Consider the following 25,817-nt stretch of genomic DNA (forward strand, 5'->3'; position numbering starts at 1 on the left):
GACTGGGCAAAATCAGGAGGACCGGCCCTTCCTTCAAATACCTGTCCATCTTCAAACAAGACAATTACTTGGCAGGTGGCCGCTTAGAGCAAAACAGACCCAAATTACAACGGCCGGATAGTCAGGGAAATCAGAGCTCGTTGTCATCCAAATGCCAGTTCATGTTCACTGCTAGAGAAAAGTCCACTTGTTTTCAAACAAAAAGGTGGAAAATTATGTTTGAAAAGCCCCTAGACTACCAGGGAATTTTGTAAAATTTGTTTGATACCAGTTGCAGTTATGCTGTAGCAGGTGTAATGATGAAGTGGTAAGAGACACTTACACTCGTACAGAGTTTGCATTGATTCCAAGCTAAAAATCACTGCATTGTATAACTGGTCAATTTTTTTTTTATATTTGTTTCATGGAATGTGGGCATCACTGGCTAGGCCAGCATTTGTTGTTCATCCCCGATTGCCCTCGAGAAGGTGGTGGTGAGCTGCCTTCTTGAACTTCTGCAGTCTGGTGTAGATACACCCACAGTGCTGTTTGGGAGGGAGTTTCAGGATTTTGATCCAGCGACAGTGAAGGAACGGCGATTTACTTCCAAGTCAGGATGGTGTATGGCTTGGAGGGAACTTGCAGATGGTGGTGTTCCCATGCATCTGCTGCCCTTGTCCTCAGTGGAAGAGGTCACAGGTTTGGAAAGTGCTGTCGAAGGAGAGTTGCGGTGAGTTGCTACAGTGCATCTTGTAGATGATGCACACTGCTGCCACTGTGCATCAGTGGTGGAAGGAGTACCAATCAAGCAGGCTGCTTTGTCCTGGTGGTGTCGTGCTTCCTGAGTTTTGCTGGAACCACACTCATCCAGGCAAGTGGAGAGTATTCCATCACACTCCTGACTTGTGCCTTGTAGATGGTGGAAAGGCTTCGAGGAGTCAGGAGGTGCGTTACTCGCCACAGAATTCCCAGCCTCTGACCTGCTCTTGTCGCCACAGTATGTCTGTGGCTACTCCAGTTCAGTGTCTGGTCAATGGTAGCCCCCAGGATCGTGATAGTGGGGGATTCAGCGATGGTAATGCCGTTGAATGTCAAGTGGGGATGGTTAGATTCTCTCTTGTTGGAGATCATCACTGCCTGGCATTTATGTGGCGTGAAAGTTACTAGCCACTTATCATTCCAAGCCTGAATGTTTTCCAGGTCTTGCTGCTTATGGACATGGACTGCTTCAGTATCTGAAGAGTTGCAAATGGTACTGAACATTGTACAATCATCAATGAACATCCCCACTTCTGACCTTAACATGGAGGGAAGGTCATTGATGAAGCAGCTGAAGATGGTTGGATCTGGGACACTAACCAGAAGAACTCCTGCAGCAATATCCTGGGGCTGAGATGATTGGCCTCCAACAACCTCAACCACCTTCCCATCGACTTCACTTTGGCTAGGCCTCCTTGATATTACATTCTGTCAAATGCTGCCATAATGTCAAGGACAATCACTTTCACCTCACCTTGAGTTCCAACTCTTTTGTCCATTGCCATGCTCGGCCCCCACCTGCCCAGAATGAGGCACATCAATTTTGTCATGAACACTGATTTTTAACTGTGGGAGCAAGGAAATGACTTGTTAGAGAGATCAGGCGTGGCTGGAAAAAAACATTTACAAACTAACAGACATCGAAGGTGAGGAAGTGCATTCTAAGGCCTGCAAAAGGAGGAATCAATCCAGAAGGGTCAGGACTGGTTAGACCAGCTGGTCACATGACTACCTGGCTGTTCCAGGGTTTTCTTTTGAATTAGCCACAGAGAGTTTGAACTCAACGAGTGTCTGTTTGCTCCCTGGCTCAGAAGATCTCTCTCCTGTCTGCTCCCATCTCTTTCTCACAAGCCTCTGAATCCACTGAAAACACATGAACCCCAAGAGAGAAAAGACTCCTACAGCAAACAAGGTTTAAGAAGAATACTGGGCCCCAACAAAAAGCATGATCTACCTACAATCAAGGACTCTACAGTGAGCTTGAAGAACCGTAACAACAAATCTTCAGATATTGCCGCAAACTCTTCCACTTTATTTTTCTTCTGCTCTTTTCTGTCTCTATTTGCATGCATGTATCGCGTATACATGCTAGAGTGGGGCGCTTCATGTATCCGTAGACGTTAACCGAATTAGAGTTTAAGCTTAAGTTTAATAAATTTCAACTTTTCTTCTTTAAAGCTAAGAAAGCCTGTTTGTGCTGGTTTCTTTGCCTTATACATGGAAAGCGGTGAACAAGGCTTCACCAAGGGGGAGCTAAAAACATAGTGTGTTTAAAAATAAAACCAAATTATGATAAGACCAGGTGAAGACTGAAAGGGAACCCCAGGCCTCTTTCTCACCTGGTCGTAACAGAAATTTGGGTGTTAGCGTCTGGAATTTTACCCACCAGACAAAGAAGAGAAATTGGAAATGGGAAGCCAAATTGTTCCCAATCAAAAAAATAGAGCAAGATTTCAATGCAGGTTTTCTTGTGTGTGATTGAATACTAACATGTCTGCAACTGAAGCTAGCAGCTCCCCAAGCCAGGGTGAAGTAGCTTGGGATAAGTTAAAAGCACTGTCTATGGAGGAGTTGAGGAAAATGGCTGTGCAGTGTGGGATCACTGTACGTGGCAAGGCAAGGAAGTCTGAACTCCTAAGGCTAGTGGCCAACCATTTTTCCCTTGAATCTGAAGAAGCAGAAGCAGTGTTAGAAGTAGACCCAGACTGGGTACTGCTAGCAAAGATACAATTGGAACAAGAAAACCTGACTTAGAAGACAGTAAAGAGAGAAAGGCAGGAGACGGAGAAAGAAAAACCCATCCAGAAGGAACGTGAAGAAAAAGAGAGGAGAGACAGAAAGCAAGAGAGGAGAGAGAAAGAATATTGCAGAAAGAATGCGAAGAAAGAGAGCTGAGGTGGCTTGAGTTAACTAGGGGGTGACAGAGTAACCCCAGTGAAAGCATGGCCAATATGGAGCAGCGTAATTCAGAACTGGGTACAGAATTGTTAAAACTAGCTCAATTAATTCCAAAATTTAATGAGAAATATGCAGAAGAATTTTTTGTGTCCTTTGAGAAACTGGCAAGGCAGTTAAAATGGCTAGCTGAGACCTGGCCTCTTTTACTGCAAAGCAAGCGACCTAGAAAAGCCCTTGAGGTTTATTCTCTGTTGCCAGATGAGAATTCATCAAATTATGAACTGACAAAGAGTGCTATCCTCGGGGCATATGAATTAGTACCCAAAGCCTATCGCCAAAAGTTTAGAGCCCTCAAGAAGCAAGCTAATCAAACTTATCTGGAGCTTGAAAGAAGTAGGCTTTTGACCAGTGGCTGATGGCTCTTAAACTACAGCTCAGCTATGAGAATCTCAAGAGAAGTACTTCTGTTAGAGGAAGTTAAACACTCTCCCACTCTCCATAAAGACCCATGTAGAGGAGCAACAGGTCCAGAGAGCCCGGCAAGCGGCCGTTCTGGCCGATGATTTTGCTTTAATTTATAAGTTGGTTTCATAGGGGAGAACCTTTCCTAGTCACCCCCACAAATCCGAAAAAGACAAAGGGTGGGAAGGTGATAGGAGCCCAAGCAGTCCTGGGAGAGAAAGAAAAGCAGGAGATGCAGCGGGCCTTCCTCTAGCCAAAAAGGAAGGTGCTGTGAGCAGAGTGAGAACTGGAGACCTGTGTGCTTCCACTGTAATAAAGCAGGGCATTTAAAAGTTTCCCGCAGCCAGCTAACGGGAAAACGTGTAGAATTAATCAGGGCACACCTGCTCAACAAAGAAGAGAACCTAATGGAAAGCACAGCAGAACAAGCTGTGGCTTTAACTGCAGTAAGAGTGAGACCCAGGAAGCTTATGGCTGCAAGTGCAGGAAAAGCTAATAGGATTCCTGAAGGTTATCAGGGTTTTGTGTTTGAAGGGAAAGTAACCCCATACCCCTCGAGTGGGGCAAGCAAACCCATAGTAATTCTCAGGAACACTGGAGCCACAAGATCCTTTTTACTGGAAAAAGGCCTGACCTTTTCCCCCAGAGAGAGTACAGTGAACACCAAAATGATGGTGAATGGTACTGGGAGGAAGTGTATGCCTGTACCTGCACACCGGGTGCACCTAGAGTGCAACCTAGTTTCAGGACCAGTGACTATAGGGATTGTCCCTAGTTTGCCTGTGGACGGGGTTGACCTGCTCCTAAGTAATGATCTGGCAGGAGTAAAGCCCCCTGGTAGTGAAAGGAGGTCAAAGAGACGGACCCCTGCAGTTTCCCTAAATGTGTAGCAGATCAGGCCATGATCACACCAGCTTCCCGGAGAAGACTGCATTGGCACTGCAAGCAGATGACCATGAGGTCTGCCTTTCCGAGAGACTTTCTTTGGAAAGTTAGGAGACCTAGGGAATGAATTAAATGGATTTTCCCTCGGTGAGGCTCAGCAAGCTGACCCAGTATTGCGAGAGTTAGCACAGGCTGAAAGTGAAGCAGAGGGAGTCCCTAATTGCTACTATTTAAAGAATGATGAATTGATGAGGAAATGGAGTTCTCCTCACAGACCTGAGAGCAAGGAGTGGACAGTAGTTCACCAGTTAGTGGTGCCACAGAGGTACCGGAGAGAAATATTAAAAAGGGCCCACAAGACTACAGTGGCTGTACATGCCGGTATACGAAAGACCAAAGTCCGCATAGGACAGTTTGACTGGCCAAAACTCCACAAAGATGTAGTGGAGTACTGCAGGAGTTGCCACGTGTGCCAGGTTGAGGGGAAACCCCAACCTACAGTGAAACCCCCTAACTCCTATACCCTCCAGCAGAAGGCTGGTGAACTGTAAGGGACCCCCGCCAAGAACAAAAAGGGATAGGCAGGCACAAGGCTGGCAAAGGTTTAGAAAGGGATGGGGGAAAAGTGACCGAGGACAGGTTAAAGGAAGTCCGGGAGGAAACCCGGATGAAAACCCCTACTGTCCGGTCAGCCAACCCCAAAAAATGAGAAACGTTAGACCCCATGTCCTCCTCCATAAATGCAGACACTAGAAGCATCCCACCAGAGTTGCTAACAGCATTTACAGGAACCTGCAGAGACAAAGAAAGACCTCTAGGGGGCAGAGAAACCATGAGGGTGATGCGTCACATAGTCAAAGTGCCACAGAGGAGTGCAGCAAAGTCTGCACAAATACCTGCAGGCAGGAGTGTCCTCTGGGACAAAGGGAAGATTAGCAAAGAATCATCTCCCACAGTCAGAACCAAAAAGAAACCACCCATCCCCCTTTTCAGATCTCAACATGAACAAATCCTAGGCAGCCATGGAAATGGGCAAACAGAAGAGAAACTTCCCCAAAAAAAACTACATGTTTATTGGGATGCCAAAAAGAGGGCAATTAAAAGCAGCACTGGCACCAAGAGAAGACAGGCTGTAATAAGTTTTAGGATTTATGAAAGAATGGGAATGAATGAGAGAAATGCATGTTTTTTTCTGTATCTTACATTTTCTCTCGACCCTTTTAATGAAATGTGCATTTTCTCAAATCGCATTTCATTCAGCTGTGTATGGAGGTGCCATGCTCGGCCCCCACCTGCCAAGAAGGCACATCAATTTTGTCATGAACATTGATTTTTAACTGTTGTTGGAGCGAGGAAATGACTTGTTAAACAGATCAGCTGTGGCTGGGAAAAAAACATTTACATACTAACAGACATCAAAAGGTGAGGAAGCGCATTCTAGGGCTTGCTAAGGAGGATACAATCCATAAGGGCCAGGGCTGGTTAGACCAGCTGGTCACATGCCTACCTGGCTGTTCCAGGGATTTCTTTTGAACTGGCCACAGACAGTTGGAATTCAAGAGTGTCTGTTTGCTCCTGGACTCAGATCTCTCTCCTGTCTGCTCCCATCTCTTTCTCGCAAGCCTCTGAATCCACTGAAAACACATGAACCCCAAGAGCGAAAAGTCTCCTACAGCAAACAAGGTTTAAGAAGAATACTGAGCCCCAACAAAAAGCAAGATCTACCTACAATCAAGGACTCTACAGTGAGCTTGAAGAACCGTAACAACAAATCTTCAGATATTGCCGCAAACATTTCCACTTTATTTTTCTTCTGCTCTTTTCTGTCTCTATTTGCATGTGTGTATCGCGTATGCATGCTAGCGTGGAGCGCGTCGTGTATCCGTAGGCGTTAATCGAATTAGAATTTAAGTTTAATAAATTTCAACTTTTCTTCTTGAAACCTACAAAAGCTTGTTTGTGCTTGTTTCTTTGCCTTATAATTGGAAAGCGGTGAACAAGGATTCACCAAGGGGGAGCTAAAAACCCTGTTTAAAGATAAAACCGGTTATGGCAAGACCAGGTGAAGGCTGAAAGGGAACCCTAGACTTCTTTCTCACCTGGTCATAACACTATGTTTGGACCTAGGCTGTAATGAGGTCAAGAGCCAAGTGACCCTGTCAGAGCCCAAACTGAGCATCGGTGAGCAGGTTGTTGCTGTTTAAGTGGCACTCGATAGCACTGTCAACGACACCTTCCATCACTTTTCTGATAATTGAGAGCAGTCTAAATCGGGTAGTAAGTGGCCAATTTGGATTTGTCCTGCTTTTTGAGGACAGGACATAGCTGGGCAATTCCCCACATTGTTGGGCAGATGCCAGTGTTCTAGGTGTACTGGAATAGCTCAGCTTGGGGCACAGCTAGTTCTGCAGCACAAGTCTTCAGTACTACAACCGGGATGTTGTCAGGACCCATAGTCTTTGCAGTATGCAGAGCCTTTAACCGTTTCTCGATATCATGAGGAGTGAATCGAATTGGCTGAAGACTGGCATCTGTGATACTGGAGGCCTCAGGAGGAGGCCGAGATGGATCATTCACCCAGCACTTGTGGCTGAAGATGGTCACATATGCTTCAGCCTTTTCTTTTGCACTGGACTGCTGGGCTCCTCCATCATTGAGGATGGGTATGTTTCTAGAGCCTGCTCCTCCGGTTAGTTGTTTAATTGTCCACCACCATTCACGACTGGATGTGGCAGGACTTTGATCGAGAGTTTGGCAGAGCTTTGATCTGATCCATCGGTTGTGGGATCGCTTAGCACTGTCTATTGCATGCTGCTTCCGCTGTTTGACATGCAAGTAGTCCTCCTGTATTATAGCTTCACCAGGTTGACACCTCACTTTTTAAGATATGCCTGGTGCTGCTCCTGGTATGCTCTCCTGCACTCTTTATTGAACCAGGGTTGATCCTTTGGCTTGATGGTAATAGTAGAGTGGGGGATATGCTGGGTAATGAGGTTACAGGTTGTGGTTGAATATAATTCTGCTGCCGCTGTTGGTCCACAGCACCTCACGGATGCCCAGTTTTAAGCTGCCAGATCTGTTCTGAATCTATCCCATTTAGCATGGTGTTAGTGCAACAAAACAAGGTGGAGGGTATCCTCAGTGTGAAGACAGGACTTCATTTTCACAAGAATTGTGCAGTGGTCACTCCTATCTATACTGTCATGAACAGATGCATCTGCAACAGGTAGATTGGTGAGGACAAGGTCTAGTAAGTTTTTCCCTCTTGTCCCACCTGCTACAGGCCCAGTCTGGCAGATATGTCCTTCAGGACTTGGCCGGCTCGGTCAGTAGAGGTGCGACCAAGCCACTCTTGGTGATGGACAATGAAGTCCCCCACCCAGAGTACATTCTATGCCCTTGTCACCCTCAGTGCTTCTTCCAAGTAGTGTTCAACATGGAGGAGTATTGATGCATCAGCTCAGGGAGGGCAGTAGGTGGTAATCAGCTTCGTTGCCCATGTTTGACCTGATGCCATCAGACTTCATGGGGTCTGGAATCAATGTAGAGGACTCCCAGGGCACTCCCTCCCAACTGTACACCACTGATCTTGCAGCAATTCTGTACTGAACAAATTCCAACATTATTACATTGCTGTAGTTTGGCTGTGCCTTCAGCTGCCAAGGGTCTGAGCTCTGACATTTCCTCCCTAAACCTCTCTGCTGCTCTATATCTCTCTCCTCCTTCAAGATGCTCCTTAAACCTACCTCCTTGACCAAGCTTTTGGTCATATGCCCCAATATCTCCTTATGTGGCTCGGTATCAAATTTTGTTTGATAATGCTCCTGTGAAGTGCCTTGGAATGTTTTAATATGTTAAAAACGCTACATAAAGGCAGGTTCTTGTTCGCATCAGTCTTGAACTCCTCCTCCCTATGTATATAATTTTGAAAAAAAATCATGGAGGCACAGAATATCTTGTTGCTACAAACTCTACACCTAACCCTACAGAGGTAAATATTTTATATTTTTGCAAGAATTATTGCACTCTAATGCATGGATGCAGAATTCAAATGAATATCAAGCTGGAACATAGATGACGTTTTACAATATCGCTGGCAATAGCAGCAATGGCAATGAATTGAGGCAGCATTCCCTCCAGAAGGGCATATTATTCAAATCTCCTTTTATATTTGTTCATGGGATGTAAGCATCGCTGGCAAGGCCAGCATTTATTGTCCATCCCCAAGTGCCCTTGAAAAGGTGGTGGTGAGTCGCCTTCTTGCACCATTGCAGTTAACGCAGGCATAGGTACACCCACAGTGCTGTTAGGAATGGAGTTCAAGGCAGCACAGTGGTTAGCACCGCAGCTTCACAGCTCCAGCGACCTGGGTTCAGTTCTGGGTACTGCCTGTGCAGAGTTTGCAAGTTCTTCCTGTGCCCGCGTGGGTTTCCGCCGGGTGCTCCGGTTTCCACCCACAGCCAAAGACTTGCAGGTTGATAAGTAAATTGGCCATTGTAAATTGCCCCTAGTGTAGGTAGGTGGTAGGGTATGTGGGATTAATGTAGGATTAGTATAAATGGGTGGTGGTTGGTCAGCACAGACTTGGTGGGCCAAAGGGCCTGTTTCAGTGCTGTATCTCGAAATAAAAATAAATAAAAAATTTTGACCCAGTGACAGTGAAGGAAAAGCAATATAGTTCCAAGTCAGGATGGTGTGGGACTTGGAGGGGAACTTACAAGTGATGGTGTTCCCATGCTGTCTTGATCCTTCTGGGTGGTAGGAGGTCACCAGTTTTAAAGTGCTGTTGAAGGAGCCTTGGTGAGTTGCTGCAGTGCATCATGTAGATGGTACACACTGTTGCCATTATGCACTGATAGTGGAGGGAGTGAATGCTTAAGGTGGTGGATGGGGTGCCAATCAAATGGGCTGCCTTGTCCTGGATGTTGTTGAGTTTCTTGAGTGTTGTTGGGGCTGCAATCATTTCAGGAAAGTGGAGATTATTCCATCACACTCCTGACTTGTACCTTGTAGATAGTGGACAGGCTTTGGGGAGTCAGGAAGTGAGTTACTCGTTACAGAATTTCCAGTCTCTGACCTGCTCTTGTGGTCACAGTATTTATATGGCTGGTCCCATTAAGTTTCAGGTCAATGGTAACCCCAAGATGTTGATAGTGGGGTTTCAACGATGGTAATGCCATTGAACAGCAAAGATAGATGATTAATTCTTTTTTGTGGAAGATGGTCATTGCATGGCATTTGTGTGGCACAAATGTTACTCGTCTCCTCAAGAGGCGGTGTGCGCAGGCTGAGTCCTGAGTAAACACACATGGACCAAGAAGGCATTCTCAATCGCTGTGGTTTGTGTTGACTTTGCCCAGCCTTTTGGGAAAAAGCTTCAGCCAGAAACGAAAGTTGCAGTTTGCAATTTCCGTGCGCAGTATTTGCCAGCAGATTCCACAGTATTGCCCCACATTGTACGTGCGATGGACTCCAGCAGCATCACACAACTTGGGAATTTTCATAGAATCATAGAATGTCTACAGCACAGAAGGAGGCCATTTGACCCATCATGTATGTGCCAGCAATGCCATGGCGATATATGTTTAGCAATGCTGTACTCTCCACACCCATGATGCAAACTAACTCCAAGCATCAGCTGTATCATGTCCAGTTTACTGAAGCAAAATGTTGCAAAATTATATTTCCTTTGCAATATAAATTATCAGTTCTACATCAGCATTCATCTAAACATGAGACCCACCTACAGTACAGGCTTCACTTCACTGTCTATCCTGTGGTGCTCCAATATAGCAAACTGCTGGTTTCAAATGCTCAAAACTTCCTCATACCAAATATACACATGCGCAAGCAATGCCTAATGTGCACACTTTGACTCATAATATTAGAACTAATAGGATGAAAATTGCTGGTGTCAGCCATGGCTCAGTTTAATTTACTGACCTGCTCACTCCCCATACTCTTTTTCAAGTAAATTTCTAATTCCCTTTTTAAAAAAATTATGGGCTCTGCTTCCACAATTCCACATTCTAACCAACTTCTGGCTAAACAAGTTTTTTCTAGCCACCCCCTTTAATTCTTTTCATCATTATCTTAAATTTATGCCAATTTGTTACCGTCTCACCAACAACCAGTGGGAATAAGCCATCACTAATAACCCTCAAGACCTCTATCCTCGCAGGTCTTCCCTTAACCTTCTCAGATCCAGTAACAAAGCAAAGTCCTAACTTCTCAAGTTTCCCTTCATCAACAACTTGCATTTATATAGTGCCTTAACATAGTAAAACGTCCCAAGATATTTCACAGGAATGTAATCAGAGAAAATTTGGTATAGAGCCACATAATTAGTAGAGATAACCAAAAGCTTGGTCAAAGGGTCAGGTTTTAAGGAGCAACTTAAGAGTCTTAACTATAACCTCCCATCCCTCAAGTGTTTGAACCATTTAATTGTTTGAACCATTTAATTGTTGGCATTGCTTTTAGATCTTTCTCTTGCAGGCTGCAGCCCAGGCTATCCTACAGAGACTGCCACCTAATGTAAATGTGGGAGACACACACAAACACAGCTCTCTCAAAATAAAAGTAACTTTTCAATAAGTAAACTTATTTTGTGTTGGCGAATCAATAGCTTCAATCAGATATTTCTTCGGTAGCCTTAATCTTAAATGCTGGGCCATGTGACTCAATGAAACAAGCCAACCTTGCTATGTATCATCTACCCTTTGATAATTAATATATGTTACCATACTTATCCTCAAACACAAGGCATACCATTTTACCAGCAAAGGGACAGTCTTTGAAAGAGACGGAAAACATACAGTGCTTTGGCTATACCACACACACCAAAATAAAAGAGGTGTCAACAGTACAAGGCTGGAGCATAACAGCTGTCACCTAAAACTCATCTCCAGCAATCGTCAGTTAGTACATGTCATTAACTGTAACTCACCTTATCTACCAAAAGTTTCCATACATGTTATCCAAAAACAAGCCGATTTCAGCTGCGGAATAATCCAATATAACTGCAAAGTGGTCTCACACCCAAGTATCAGACAAGCAGAGTTGATTACATCCTGTTGCCTTCCTTCAATTTCTATGATGTAAGAAACTCCTCTAATTAACCTGGACTGAATTCCATACTGTTCAACATCACTCTGCAAATAATAACCTGCATTTATAATTACATCTCTTAATGTACAAAAGAGCCCAAGGTGCTTCCTGGAAACATAAGCATAAAGTGATTTGACTAAAGTTGCAACATTATAACAGTAAGTGCAAGGGGCCTTGGACCTTCATCTGAAGTCTGTTGGGCAGTTAGACTGCATTAGGCCTTAAATCAGTTGTACAGTCCAAGGTATTCAGAATTCAGCTCCCCATCACTTGACAGATTTGCTGCTTGCTCTCTGTGTCTCTGACCCTGCCTGACTACAGGATGTTAGGATTCATTGCTGTTCCGTCTTGTCTTCTTGCTCTCCAACAAAAAAAGGGCAAGGTGATGTTAGGAGGCAGAGCTGTGCCAGCTACTTCCAGAGCAAGTGAAAAGGCTTTGATATATAGGATGGATTTTAAGTTCCTGGCATGCTGCGAGTGAGGGGGCAAGGGCGAGCGAGGTAGCACACAGGAAACCTGGATGTAAGTGCAGCTTGTCTGTCAGCGGCTTTTTAACCCAGCCACTGCATTATCATATCATTTCCGGGTATCCCGACCGATTAGCACAAGCAGGCTTGAGGACGACACGCACGAGTTGATTTCAACTCAAGTTTTTAAAAGGACATTCCAAATAAGCAACTTGATGGATTGTGCAGTTGGGAACACAAGAGAAGGAACTGGCAGAATGCAGTCCAGATGTTCAAAGGCTGTGTTTCCTTTTGGTGATGCCTCCCTGGATGTGATATTGGGGGTTATAAGGACCCGCAGGGAGAAACTCTTTCCTACCGATAAGAGGAAGAAGCCTGCCGATGAAACAAAGAAGATGTGGCTAGAGGTAACAGAGGAGATCAGTACTGGGAGTGTGGAGCCATGCTTGTGATTCAATATCAAAAGCAGTTTAATAACTTAAGCAGGACAGGAATGGTGAGTACAGTGGAACATTCAACTACATCCTGATGTATCAAAACAACCCCCTCACTCCACCTTCTGAAGCCTACTCCAACACTTTACTCCTCACACAAACTTACCTTGCATGTATACCATCTCTCTCTCTCTTTATGCACATCCTCACATCTGTCCATCCACTCAGCCTCATCTTTATGCAATGTCATTCTTCTGCCTCATAAATCACCCTCAACAAATGCTCACCATCATCTGTTCAACTCATGCCATTACTCTCATTCACAGGTCTCTTCTTTCCCACTTTGCAGAAGAGAGCACCAAACACAAAGGAGAGGCAGAGAACCAGAGGTGGCCCCCTGACATATCTCAACTGACAGCTGCAGAGGAAGCGGCGCTGGACATCAGTGGAGTCTCGGCGTGTTTGGCCGTGGGTGATGGGGAGATGAGAGCCTCCCAGTTACTGGGTGACAGAATTAAATATCAGACAGCCACAAGGCATACAATCCTCACATTGATTTGATGTCAACAGCGAATAAAAGATGATTATGTGCATAAAGATCACTTAAAACATGCTTACCTTGACAGTTCTAATTCATGTCTTTAATATCCTGTACGGCCTTCAAATGTCCCGCAGGAGGTGGCCCAAAAGGTCACGCACTCCGAGGATGCACGTCACAGGACACATGCAGCTCGGATACTCACACTTCGCTGGGACCGCTAAGATAGTTGGATTTTCATTTAGTGTCTCACACATCACAGGTGAGCAAGAGCAGATGGTGGAGATAGGGACAGCAGTGAAGAGTCTGCTTTGGAAGCCCAGGATTCTCCAAGCTCTGCTCAGCTGGATGCAGGTGCTATACTTCGGGGGCTGCCAACAAATAAGATTCTGCTGGAGCAGCAGCAGCAAAGAATGTTTATATACTGGCCGGTGTTCCAGCCACATTTGCAAAGTGATTGGAGGAGTCCATCTCAAATATGAGTGTTATGATGTCGTAGACCTTTGCAATGATATCTTCGTCCATGGAAAGAGTGGCCACCTGCATGAAGCATCAAATACAGTAAACAAACAAGTGTATGTAGTCTTTCACTAATCATTTGCACACTATGAATGTCATCTTCTATAAGATGCATGATATCCTAGCATTGGTCCTTCATCGTCCCACTGATCTACAGCAAAGTGTTCTCCAGCTTATCGTTAGCAGGGAACTCAGTGTGGGCCACGAGAGGGATGATGGTGAAAGGGGGCATAGAAGTGGGGACTTGGCTCAAAGCGCTTCCACTTTTCACCCATTACCCTCACCCCCATCGCCCCAGTAAGTACCCTCATGCTGCCTCGTGTCCCAATGACCAAGTCTTCTCCTGCTTGGGTAAAGTTGGAACAATCTTTACCAGGGTCCTCACCGGCTCTAAATCCCAGGGAATATCAGCCAACTGCATCTCAGCATTCAGAGCTGGAAACTGAGCAGCCTACCTCTACTAAAGCGACAGGGGTTCTACCCTGTAGAACTGCTAAGAGGAAGAGTAAAGATTCATAGCTGCACTAGGGTATGCGCATGGGGGTGTGACACAATGTTAGATTGATAGGTTTGTTTTATTTTTGAGCCACATAAATATTTCTTTCCACCACTTTCACGTCCTACCCATTTTTGGTTGCTGGCTAGTAAGTCGCCTTTTCACTCGTGATGAATGGTACGACATGAATTGATGCCAAGAAATGGAGGGGGTGGGGGGCTGTGAAAGGGATGCTTGGTTGGTTGCAGGACTTCTTTGTGTTGGGGTAATAATGGGGTAGGGGATAAGGGGGCGAAATGGCTTTTGGACGTGGTTGCCAGATGGTAAGTGAATCTTGCAATAATGAGGGAGCAATGTGTGTTGCTGCTGGTAGATTGACCTCATCATGTTCCATTTCCTCCTCCTCGGAATTGTCTGAAGAGCCCCTGTGTTCTGCAACTTTCTCCTGCAGGCCTAAACCTTGCTGCAATGTTGTGCAGAGTGCAGTAAATCACAACCATTCTGGAGACCCTGGCTGGTGCATACTGAAGGGCACCTCCAAATCTGACCTGAAGCATGCCAATATCTTGTTGAATGACACATCTGACTGTCATACGGCTCTCAATGTTTTGCTCCTGAGCCTCAATGTTTGGGTTCCTCCTGGGCGTCATCAGCCACGTTTTAAGTGGGTACCCTTGTCTCAGAGCAGCCAGCCGGTAAATCTGCTTTGAGATACAAAGAGATTAGGGAAGGTGGGCCGCCGCAGGAAGCATCATGGCAGCTGCCAGGAATCTTGCACACCCTTGCATTAACATAGTTTTTGTGGTCGCATACCAGCTGCACATTGATGGGGTGGAAACCCTTGCAGTTGATAAATACTCCTGGCTGATTTGGGGATGCCTTAATTTCCACATGCATGCAGTCAAAGACGCCCTGCACCTGTGGGAAGCCAGCCAGAGCCACTAACCCAAGCATCTGCTTGTTCTGACTTGACATAATTGCCTGCCCTGGCAAACAAGCCATCTGTCATCTGTCTAATGCATTTGTATGCCGCCAACATTGAGATCCTGCACGGTGTCTCCAGCAGAGGCCTGGAATGAGCCAGAGGCAAAAAAGTTGAGATGGTAGTGACTTTGACAGCCACTGGCAAAGCGCGGCCACCAGTTCCACTTGACAACTGGGTCTTGTTCCTGAGGCTGCAAATATCTGATACCACCTGAAGTAAGACCCTGAGCCTCCTAAGACACTGGTGTTCAGGCAAGTCAAGGAAGCTTATCCTCTGCCTGTAGACCCTGTATGCCAAGTATAGCTTTCTGTGAACTGCATCTCTCTGCTAATCCCCTCTCCCCTGTGGAGCTGCAGGTCTGTGAGGAGCAGGCAGTCGCTGCTCCTGCGGCTCTTGCTTTATGCTGGTCCAGCTGCTGGTCATCTTGGTGCTCATCTGAGGTCCAAACTAACACAGCATAAGTGACACCCGTGCTGATCTGATAGATCAGAGCTTCAAAGTGCAAATCAGATTTACAAACCTCCAACGTTGTCAAAATTACCTCTCCGCGCAAGTACTGTGAACAAAGCCTTTGACACAAGCAGGCAAGAAAACAGCTGTGATGCTTCAGTGCTTATTTGCATATTTCCCTGTCATGTCTTCAGCCCCCTCAATTGCCGCTGTGTTCTCTCCTTACTTTCACTGCAAGTTCCGGGAAGCCTGGGAAACCTGCAGACCCAGTTAAATTGCAAAAGCCGTGTTAATATTGCTGTAATTGACAATTAACATATTGAAATTGACAAACTACCTCTCCGGAGGGGATTGCGCGTCAGTAAAATTGTGGATGTCAGCGGGATGGAGCCGACTTCCTGACGAACTGTCAATTTCCCTGGTTTTAACCCCCAACTGCTCCCAAACCCCCACACTCCTGCACATTTAAATTCAGCCCATTACTTTAAAATGTTCAGCTTCACAAATTATAATCTGGCTCATAGGCTATACAGCAAGTACTGGATACTGTAAACATCATGAAAGGTTGCTGATCTGAACTTTTATTGGCATGACTCTCATTCTCACTATCTACAACCAGGAAGTGTTAAATCATTCCTAATTAATTACAAACCAACTTTGAGAGGAGCAAGATGCAAGTCGCAAATTGCCAAGACCTGCATGGAACCTACAGTCAACAGAAAGTGTGGCCATGTGAGCTGTGTTCTGTTACCTGGCAACATAAGTGCTAGAACACCAAAAATAAAATTCTGTCAGCAATGAAAATTTAAATGTTTTTCCCTTAAAGAAAGTGAAGCACACATACATCCCTTTTGTGCAGCCACAATTTTAAATACAGGAAGGCTGAGCAGACAGCCGTTTCACAGGTTGCCTACAGTGCGTGTCTTTAAAATTAAAGCTCTATTCCATGCTTCAGTGTGGTATTCAGCCATATAGAATAGGATGCAGCGAGGTTCTATCCCTCATCTGTGCTGAGATAGCCGATCCTACTCAGGGCACTTTAATTCCCTCGACACTGCTGAGATACAGAGGAAAGAAAGAATTAATTAATTAGGATTTATATTGCACCTTTGGTGATCTCAGGATATCCCAATGCTCTTTTGCAGCTAACCTGACTATTTCTAAAGTGTGGTCACTGTTATAATGCAGGAAATGCTGCAGCCAAATTTTCCCAATAGCAAGCGCCCAAAAACAGCAATGTGAAAATTACCAGATAATTTATTTTAAAGTGATATTGGTTGAGGGATAAATATTTGCCAGTACACCAGTGAAAACTCCCTAGTTCTTCTTCGAATTAGTTCCTTGGGGTCTTTTACATCCACCTGAGGGCAGATGGGGCCTCTGTTGAATGTCTCATCCAAAAGACAGCACCTCTGATACTGCAGCACTTCCTCAGTACTGTACTGGAGTGTCAGCCTAGATTGTGTGCTCAAGTTTCTGGAGTGTGGCTTGAACCTACAACCTTCTGAGTCTGGAGGTGAGAGTGGTACTACTGAGTCACAGGTGATAACATGAATGTCAAAGACTAGAAAAGATAATTGCTGAGCATCTGGGTGATCCCAGCATCTAGTATGTATCATAGATCACGGTACTTCTCATACCTCTCCAACAAATTTATTCCAGACACTCGAGCAAATTTTCTGATACAAGGAGCAAGGGTATAAAAATAATCCAAGGCTCCAGCTCCTGATCAGTGCTACTGAAAATTGCAAGTGTCTGGATATTGGATGACAAGTTTACGATTAGCTCTGGTGTTATCACAGTGGAACAGCTTGATAACTCACTCCATGGGCTAAAACATCAAGAATGGCGCTTGCGATGAGATATTAAAGGATTGACAGCATCCATAGAATCAGGGAGACAGGAGGAAAGGAATGAGACAAAATTGTGGCAAGAAGATTCATTTTAACATGAGAGAATGGGCTTTAAATACAGTCACCTTTTGAGGGTCGAAAATACATTCTGTTTGCAGTTACAAAGGAAAAGTTGTGTCCCTTCATGTACAGATGCATTACACCAAGCTCAGGAACAAAGGCTGTCAAAGGAATTCAATGCAGTCTGAGAATTACCAAACAGGACTGATTTTTCTCCTTTATTTTGTCCTCAATTCCCTCCCCCTCATGCCACACAACAGTTCCATCAGGGAGGATGGCATGTAGATCAGGCATTTACCAGTCATTTTGATAATATCCTCCCTGCCAAAGATGTTTGTTGCCTCTACTCCAGCATCTTCCTGGGATGACCCAACTGAAATTGAGAAGTCACCTGAGACCAAGAGGTGAGTATGTAAGGAGGGTGGTGGTGTGTGAAATTGCAGGTACACTGCAGCATATTACCACATAGTGGCACTGTGCTATCACAGAATAGTTCCAGCACGGTCGGGAGTTCAAAATGCTTAAGTCAGCACTTTGACAAGCACAGACTGTTTTTACAGTGTAGGGTTGTAAAAACAGACACTTGACCTCACACAAGAAGCAGCATGTGGCATCACAGGATTTGGATTTTCATCACAAATCCCAGCACGACTTTAACCAAACTATATTTATTGATCATTTTGTCAGCTATTTTTTAAAAAGGTAAAAGCAACTCAACCCTAATAATTTCCATTGATTAAATGTGGGTACTGAGTATGCAAAGACATAGATTTTCCAGTCGCTAATCCATCGATATGGTAATATTTCATCTAAACCAACCAGGGTATGCGATCCGGGCACATCAAACAGTCCCAAACCAGAGAGGCTGTATTATTCCCTGTCATTTTCCCATAGCTCTCTGGATGCTAGACACTGCTTTTTTGACCCTTGGGAACTAAGTTCATAACCCAGTTATAGGTTAAAGGCTCCACTGTACGTTGGCCATAAGGGTTCAATGCAAAATTAGTTTTGGGCAGTCTTAATCTAGGTCCTAGCGGTTATGGGCTGAAGCACCTTTCAGTCCCTAATACAGCGCTAAGTGGCGGGTTTGCTTCAGGTGGCCCAAGTGGGAAGTGGGCATAAATGGCATACAAATGGTGCAATAGGCCATGCTCTTCTGAAGTTGGAGTTAAAAAGGAAGAAATAACTTGTGTTTATATAGCACCTTTCATGGCCTCAGGACATTCCAAATTGCTTCACAGCCAATGCAGTACAATGCATAGTCATTGTTGTAATGTAGGAAGGGTGGGAGACAACTTGTGCACAGCAAAGTCCCATAAGGGTAGCAGCACATCATCCGCCAGAGGGAGCTTTATTCTGCATCTGGCTCTGCTATACCCAACCAGGGGTCAGGAGGTTGGTGCTTGATCCTGACAATGGACCAGGAAGTGTTATCCCCAGCATTCTTTTTTTTTTCGTTTCATGGGACGTGGATGTTGCTGGTAAGGCCAACATTTGTTGCCCATCTCTGATTGCCCTTGAGAAGGTGGTGGTGAGCTGCCCCTTGAGAAGGTGGTGGTGAGCTGCCTTCTTGAACCACTGCAATCCATCTGGTGCAGGTGCACCCACAGTGCTGTCTGGGAGGAAGTTCCAGGATTTTGACCTGGTGACAGTGAAGGAATGGCAATATATTTCCAAGTCAGGTTGGTGCTTGGCTTGGAGGGGAACTTGCAGGTGGTGGTGTTCCCATGAATCTGCTGCCCTTGCCCTTCTAGGTGGGTTTGGAAGGTGCTGGCGAAGGAGGCGTGGTAGGTGGTGGAGGAAGTGAATGTTTAAGGTGGTGGATGGGGTACTGATAATGCAGGCTGCTTTGTCCTGGATGTTGTCGAGTTCCTGTTTGTTGTTGGAACTGCACTCATCCAGGCAAGTGGAGAGTATTCCATCTTGTAGATGGTGGACAGGCACTGGGGAGTCAAGAGCTGCATTACTCAATGCAGAATTCCCAGCCTCTGACTGGCTCTTGTCGCCACAGTATTTATGTGGCTGCTCCAGTTCAGTTTCTGGTCAATGGTAACCCTCAGGATGTTGATAGTGGGGGAGTCAGCGATGCTAAATCTATTGAATGTCATAGGGAGATGGTTAGATTCTCTCTTGTTGGAGATGGTTATTGCCTGGCATGAGTGTTACTTGCCCAAGCCTGAATGTTGTCCAGGTCTTGCTGCATATGGACGCAGACTGCTTCAGAATCTGAGGAGTTGCAAATGGTACTGAACACTGTACAATCATCAGCAAACGTCCCCCCTTCTGACCTTATGATGGAGGGAAGGTCATTGATGAAGCAGCTGAAGATGGTTGGCCTGAGGTTCCCCTGAGGAACTCCTGCATCAATGTCCTGGGGCTGAGATGATTGGCCTCCAAAAGCACAACCACCTTCCTTTGTGTTAGGTATGACTCCAACCAGTGGAGAGTTTTCCCCCTGATTCTCACTGACTTCAATTTGGTTCCTTAATGCCACATTCGGTCAAATGCTGCCTTGATATCACTTTCACTTCAGTCCCTGTTTGGACCAAGGCTGTAATGAGGTCAGCAGCCAAGTTGCCCTGGCAGAACCCAAACTGAGCATCAGTGAGCAGGTTGTTACTGTTTAAGTGGCATTCGCTAGCACTGTCAATGACACCTTCCATCACTATGCTGATGATCGAGAGCAAACTAATGGAGCAGTAATTGGCCAGATTGGATTTGTCCTACTTTTTGTGGACAGGACATACCTGGGCAATTTTCCACATTGTTGGGTAGAAGATGCCAGTGTTGTAGGTGTACTGAAATAGATTGGCTAGGGCCGCGGCTAGTCCTGCAGCACAAGTCCTTCACCTTAATGAGATTTTACCAGCCGTCTGTACTTTTGCTTACCGGCTTCCAAAACTGCATTTGAAAGGGAATCAATATAACGAAACATGTGGGTGAAACACTAACCCCTTTGGTGTCCTTACATGTCCTCCTTCCAGCAAGATCTCATTCTGTTCTCATGAAAACAAGAATTGTAAATGGCCTCTTACTAACCACTTTATTTCATTCATAGAAATGTGAGAGAAAAAAAAATTTCCAGCAGAAACCAAACACAAGCACATTTTATTTGTGGTTTTTAAAAAATGTATGCTTAATGTTGAAAAGGTCAGGCTGTTTATCTACGCACTGCACTGCAAGTGAAAAAAGCTGCTGTATGAATCACATCCACACTTAACAGGTCTTACAAAGAAGTCTGATTTTTAAAAAATTGTACTGTACTATATCTTTGGATTAGTGTCAGTGGGCATAAAAATGTATCAGACAGCGAGTCAACAGGAAACCTTCTGAACCTACAATCATGTTTTCTGTCAGTTTTCAAGCCACTGGGTACCTATCTGTGACTGTAACCATGCATTGGCCATGAGTCACCCCCTCCATTCAGGAATATTACACTGTCTCGGCCCACTGCTGACTCACAGCCATGACTACAGTACATCCACACAAAACAGCAAGCAGCAACAGGAAATAACTTGACTACAGGATGATCCCATTGAAAGCCATCACCTTTTTCCCCATTTTTCACACACAAAACACAGGAGCAAGTGATCGTAGAGGCAGTGCCAGCAATGTTCTAGTTGCTAGAGCAACAAACAACATTTTATGTATTTATATATAAAGTTGTGATTTGTTTTTCTCTATTCAGGCTTGATTCTTTGTATTATACCATTGTATCATACAGACTATAATTCTCTAGCTAAATTTAAAAGAGCACATTTACTGTTCCTCTATAATGAGACCTTTCAAGTATTTATTTTAAGAATAACCCATTTTGTGCGTGTGTACATTGAATGCTATTACCTCCTACAGATCTTATGCAACACCATACAAAGAATCAAAACCACTTCTGTGTCACTGCCTAAAAATTAAAATGCAATTACATGTGTAACATAAGCCTGAAAATTAAAAGAAAATCGATGCCAGATTAAAGTACACACACTTACTATATATAGATACACATATATGTTTTTAAATCCCGCACTGGTGAAAAAAACCCAGCAGTTTAGAAGACAAGGATGAAAGACAAGGAGAGGACGGAATTTAATAATAATGCTGAAGTGTAAAATATCTAAAAAGCATGCAATGACAAACAGAAACGTGAAAACACTGTAAATAATAATTAATTATCATGTAATTGATGTCAAAAACATAAAGCCCAGCCAACATCACATTATTGCACTTACCTTTGGAAAGAGACATAATGGATTCTGGAAATTATTCAAAAATCCAAATAATGTAAAAGTTCATAAATGCGTGTTTTCTCCCACAGACAAGAGACAGGGAGAGGGGATCTGATTGCAGTGACGAAACTGCAGATTCGACTTGTCTCTGCCAGTCAGGGATGCCCAGACACGGTAAGGGAGGGGGTAAAGCACCAGCCTCAAGACAGCCGCCGGGCTGCCTTCATATAGAAAAAAGTCCCCGTGTTACCTCGGGAAATTAAGTGACTGAGGCGCAGACACGCGCTCCCACTCCAACTTTCCGCTGGAAACAAGTTTTAAATTCCTCTCATCTTCGCCGTCCCTAACAGGAGAGCGCACGGCGCCGGGCCCACCTCCCGCTGACTGACAGCTCCCGGTACCAATCACCTCCTACCCTCCCAGCCTATTCGCCAACCCTTGCGGGGCGACGGGTGGTGCCCGCCCCTCCAGCGCGATTGACGGCGCATTGGACCTATAGGAAGACGGCTTTGTTACGGTTGCGTGACGACCGCGTCACCATTCGAGTCGCCGTATCCAGGGAGGTGGTTGGTGCTGCAGCTTGCACCGTCTGTCAGTTGTGTTCTGCAGGGTTTTATTTTAAACATGTGATTTCAAGTATTAATTAGAGGCAAGTATATAGTAGCAGAGTTTAAATATTTGACCACACCCCTTCGATGAAAAATGCATTTGGCGCCTTTCAAGAGTGTTTTCTCGCTGCCTGCTTGACAGCCCTATGCTCCAATCAGAAGGTGGGCTGGTGCCGTCATTCTCTGCACTGGACGAATCAATGCAAGGGGAGGCGGGAGTTGCAGCTGCCTATTGCGGGCAGGTTGGATCAGGGCCCGTTGATAGGAGGGGAAAAGCTTTTTAAAAATCCTTTGCCAAAACTATGTTATTGGAAGGTTATGGAGCATTTGTTGCATTTCTTAATACCTTTCAAGTAATGTGAGCTGTTTTGCAAACTGATAGAAGTACATTATTGATATGTATCTGATGCAGTGGATTTTTTTTTATTGTGCCTATATATAGTTTGGTGTATTTTCTTTTCACCTAAATATAGTTTCATGATAGAGGTCAGTGCGCCTCCAGGTCTCGGCACCCAGTGTTCGGCGTAGCTATGAAAAGTTGAGTCATTTTAGCAGAAACACCCAAATTTGGTGGGGATCTTCACCATAATAGAATTAATTCTCACCATTGAAGACTGCCTCCACCCCCAGTGAGTGTATTTTCCCTTTCGTCCATATACCTAGCGTTCATACTTGTTTTTCCCTTTCTCCAGTTTTTATTTCCGCAGCTTGAGATGATGAGGTACTGACAGTAGGGATGGAAGTGATATAAACCAAATCTTAACTTAAAAATAATACACCCTTAGATAATATTAGGGTAAACAGAGTGTTCCTAAAATTTAGACCGGTGTGTACTTTTCTCAGAACCACATGCAGACATACCAAGTTTCCAAACCCCATTCCAGGGAACACCTCTGTCCACATTGTCGGTATTTGGTCTAAGTTTATCTTGCTTGCCCTACCCTACTTCAAAATAAAATCAGTTCCACCACTGCCCTCAACGCTGACATTATTTCCACCGCTTAATTGCGAATATTTGAGCGGAAGGGAAATAATTAGTGCGTGTGTACCTCAAACCCGCTTCTACTTTCATTGTTGGTATGCATCGTTCTCGGGCAAAACTGAACTCGTCCGGCATGCAGGACAACTTACAGAATTATGTTATTACCGACAGACACTGGAGAGCACTTTTCTGAGATTCTAAAGCTTGTCAACCAAACTCGCTTTTTGTGGAAGCTGGGCATCTGTCCTGAGCCTCAGGAAATACAAACTTGCATCTCTTCCAGAAACAAAAATAAGTTTCATCTCTGCAACTTTAAGTACCAGCGGCAATTGGCAACCAAATACCCTTAGTGCAAACAGTCCTCTGACAGTACCTTGCATGGAGAAATTGATATTTGAGACATGAGTGAAGGAAGGCAGCGCATATGTTACCCTAATTGAACATGAACAGATTTACTGCTGTCAAATTGTGGGAATAAATCAATGGGGAAAAATATGTATCAGTGAGAAATGAGATTTGGGAAAAGTTGATGGATAGATGGTTTCTTTGAAGGAGAGGAAAATAAGGATCAGATTTCAAAACTATGGGTTCTAAACAAGAAACAAAATCTTAACATTAGTATACCGTATTCGCTGCTGACAATGTGATGGTCTCTACATTGGGGAGACCAAACACAGATTGGGTGACCCCTTTCCGAAACACCTCCACTCAGTCCGAAAGCGTGAACCTGAGCTTCCGGTTGCTGGCCATTTCAACACCCCCTCCGCACCCCGCTCTCATGCCCAAAGACCTGTCCTGGAATTGAAGCAATGTTCCAGTGAACGTCAATGCAAGCTCGAGGAACATCATCTCGTTTACTGATTAGGCACGCTACAGCCTGCCAGACTGAACACTGAGTGCAATAATTTCAGAGCATGACAGCCCCACCCCCATTTATTTTTAGTTATTTTTTCTTTAGTTGTTTATTTTATTTTGTTTCATCATTCATTTTTTTTACCATGTACCTACACAATGCTTTTTTTTCATGTTTGTGCTTTGGGCCATGCTGTTCTATTTTTCTGTTAATTAACACCCTCTCTGCACTAACGCTTTGTCTTTTAGCACACCATTAACATACCGTTTGTCTTTGCTCCATGACCTTCTGGTCAGTCATTCTCTGTGACCCTCTGTCCTTTCAACACCTCTTTGGTTAACTCTTGCCCCACCCCCGCTTTATTTGCTGAAAACCTATTACATTTCTAGCCTTTGCCAGTTCTAATGAAGGGTCACTGACCTGAAACGTTAACTCTGCTGCTCTCTCCACAGATGCTGCCAGACCTGCTGAGTATTTCCAGCATTTCTTGTTTTTATTTCTTAAGTTGCTAAGTTCTTCTAAAGGTAAAGTTGTATCTAGAAAGATTTACCTCCTACACATGTAATTTTTCTCACTCCAAATGTATACTTACAGAGCTCCTTATTACATCTCTGAGAAAGATCTAAAACAAGTAGTAGAGTGCTAGAAATAGAATCGAATGAATGACCAGTTAATGTGTTACCTGAGGACTACATTTTGATCTTGGGCACCCTTATGCTGTTCTTTAAATAGTGCCATTGGTTATTTAATATCCACCTGGAACTGTTTACAGTTTAATATTTGATCTGGCAATACAGCATTCCCTCAGCACTGCAGTGAATTATCAGTTTAGACTATGTGCTCAAGTTCTGGAGGTGAATTGAAACCAACTTTCAACGTCAAGGCAAAATGCTACCAACTGACCCAAACTGAAACTTAAGTGTACAGTAAATTGATAGAATATCCTCTGCTCCATATGAATGTGGCTTTGGTTTATCAAAGAAAAATCGCAAAATCTCAGTATTATTGACATTTTGGACAAGTCTTTCTGTTCGTCCAAAGGCGTTCATAACCCAAGGAACCTTAACCCAACTTCCCACATTACAACAGTGACTACACTTCAGTAGTTTCACTGGTTATAAAGTATTTTGGGACATCATGAGATTTCTTTCAGAAGAGCACTCCCTACAACACCAATCTGAATCTTACCTTAGATCATTGAAGGTGCCAGGGCAGATTGAGAAAGTGGTTAAAGAACTATATAGGATTTCTAAATAGAGGCATAGAGTACAAATCATGATGAACCTTTATTGTTTTGGCCTCAACTGGAGTATTGTGTCCAATTCTGGGCACCACACTTTAGGAAGGATGTGAAGGCTTTAGAGAGGGTGCAGAAGAGATTTATGAGAATGGTGCCAGGGATGAGGGACTTCAGTTACATGGATAGATTGGAGAAGAGAAAGTGGAGAACAGATTTGACAGAGGTGTTCAAAATCAAGAGGGGTCTACACAGAGTAAATAGGGAGAAGCTGTTCCTATTGGTGGAAGGGTGGAGAACCATAGGGCACCAATATAAGGTGAACGGCAAAAGAACCAAAGGCAACATGAGGAAAAACTTTTTTACGCTGAGAGTGGTTAGAATCTGGAATGCATTGCCTGAGAGTGTGGGGGAGGCAGATTCAGTTGTAGCTTTCTGAAGGGAATTGGATAAGCACCTGAAGAGAAAATAAAACCAGAATACAGAGTAGAATTTCAAAATTTGCCGATGACACCAAACTTGGAGATGTGGCAAAGGGGGAGGATGATATGACCCGCCTGCAACAAGACATAGGTAGGCTAGCAAAATGGACAGACAGGTGGCAGATGGAATTTAATACTGACAAGTGTGAGGTGATGCATTTTGGCAGAAGGAATAGGGAGAGGCAATATATAGTTCAGATGAATGGTCAGAATATAAAGAACAGCAGAGAATGACTAAAAGGTTAATTAGGAGAAAG

The 25,817-nt window shown here is 44.4% G+C and overlaps 1 protein-coding gene across 2 annotated transcripts in view; it reads right to left on the minus strand.

The window, feature by feature from the left end:
• Window positions 1-21,770, minus strand: part of LOC137383287 (dual specificity mitogen-activated protein kinase kinase 3-like) — a 148,394-nt gene extending 126,624 nt beyond the window's left edge. Inside the window, exons 1-2 of one of the 2 annotated variants that reach the window (XM_068055862.1) lie at window positions 21,402-21,770; window positions 1,493-1,584 (exon numbers count right to left, since the gene is read on the minus strand). In XM_068055862.1, the coding sequence (XP_067911963.1) occupies window positions 1,493-1,568 (76 nt within the window). In that variant the 5' untranslated portion in view covers window positions 1,569-1,584; window positions 21,402-21,770. The remainder of the gene's footprint in view (window positions 1-1,492; window positions 1,585-21,401) is intronic. The other variant, XM_068055864.1, reaches the window with a different exon arrangement.
• Window positions 21,771-25,817: the final 4,047 nt, after the last annotated feature.

The sequence above is a fragment of the Heterodontus francisci genome, chromosome 24 (genome assembly GCF_036365525.1).
Source record: "Heterodontus francisci isolate sHetFra1 chromosome 24, sHetFra1.hap1, whole genome shotgun sequence".
Taxonomy (NCBI): domain Eukaryota; kingdom Metazoa; phylum Chordata; class Chondrichthyes; order Heterodontiformes; family Heterodontidae; genus Heterodontus; species Heterodontus francisci.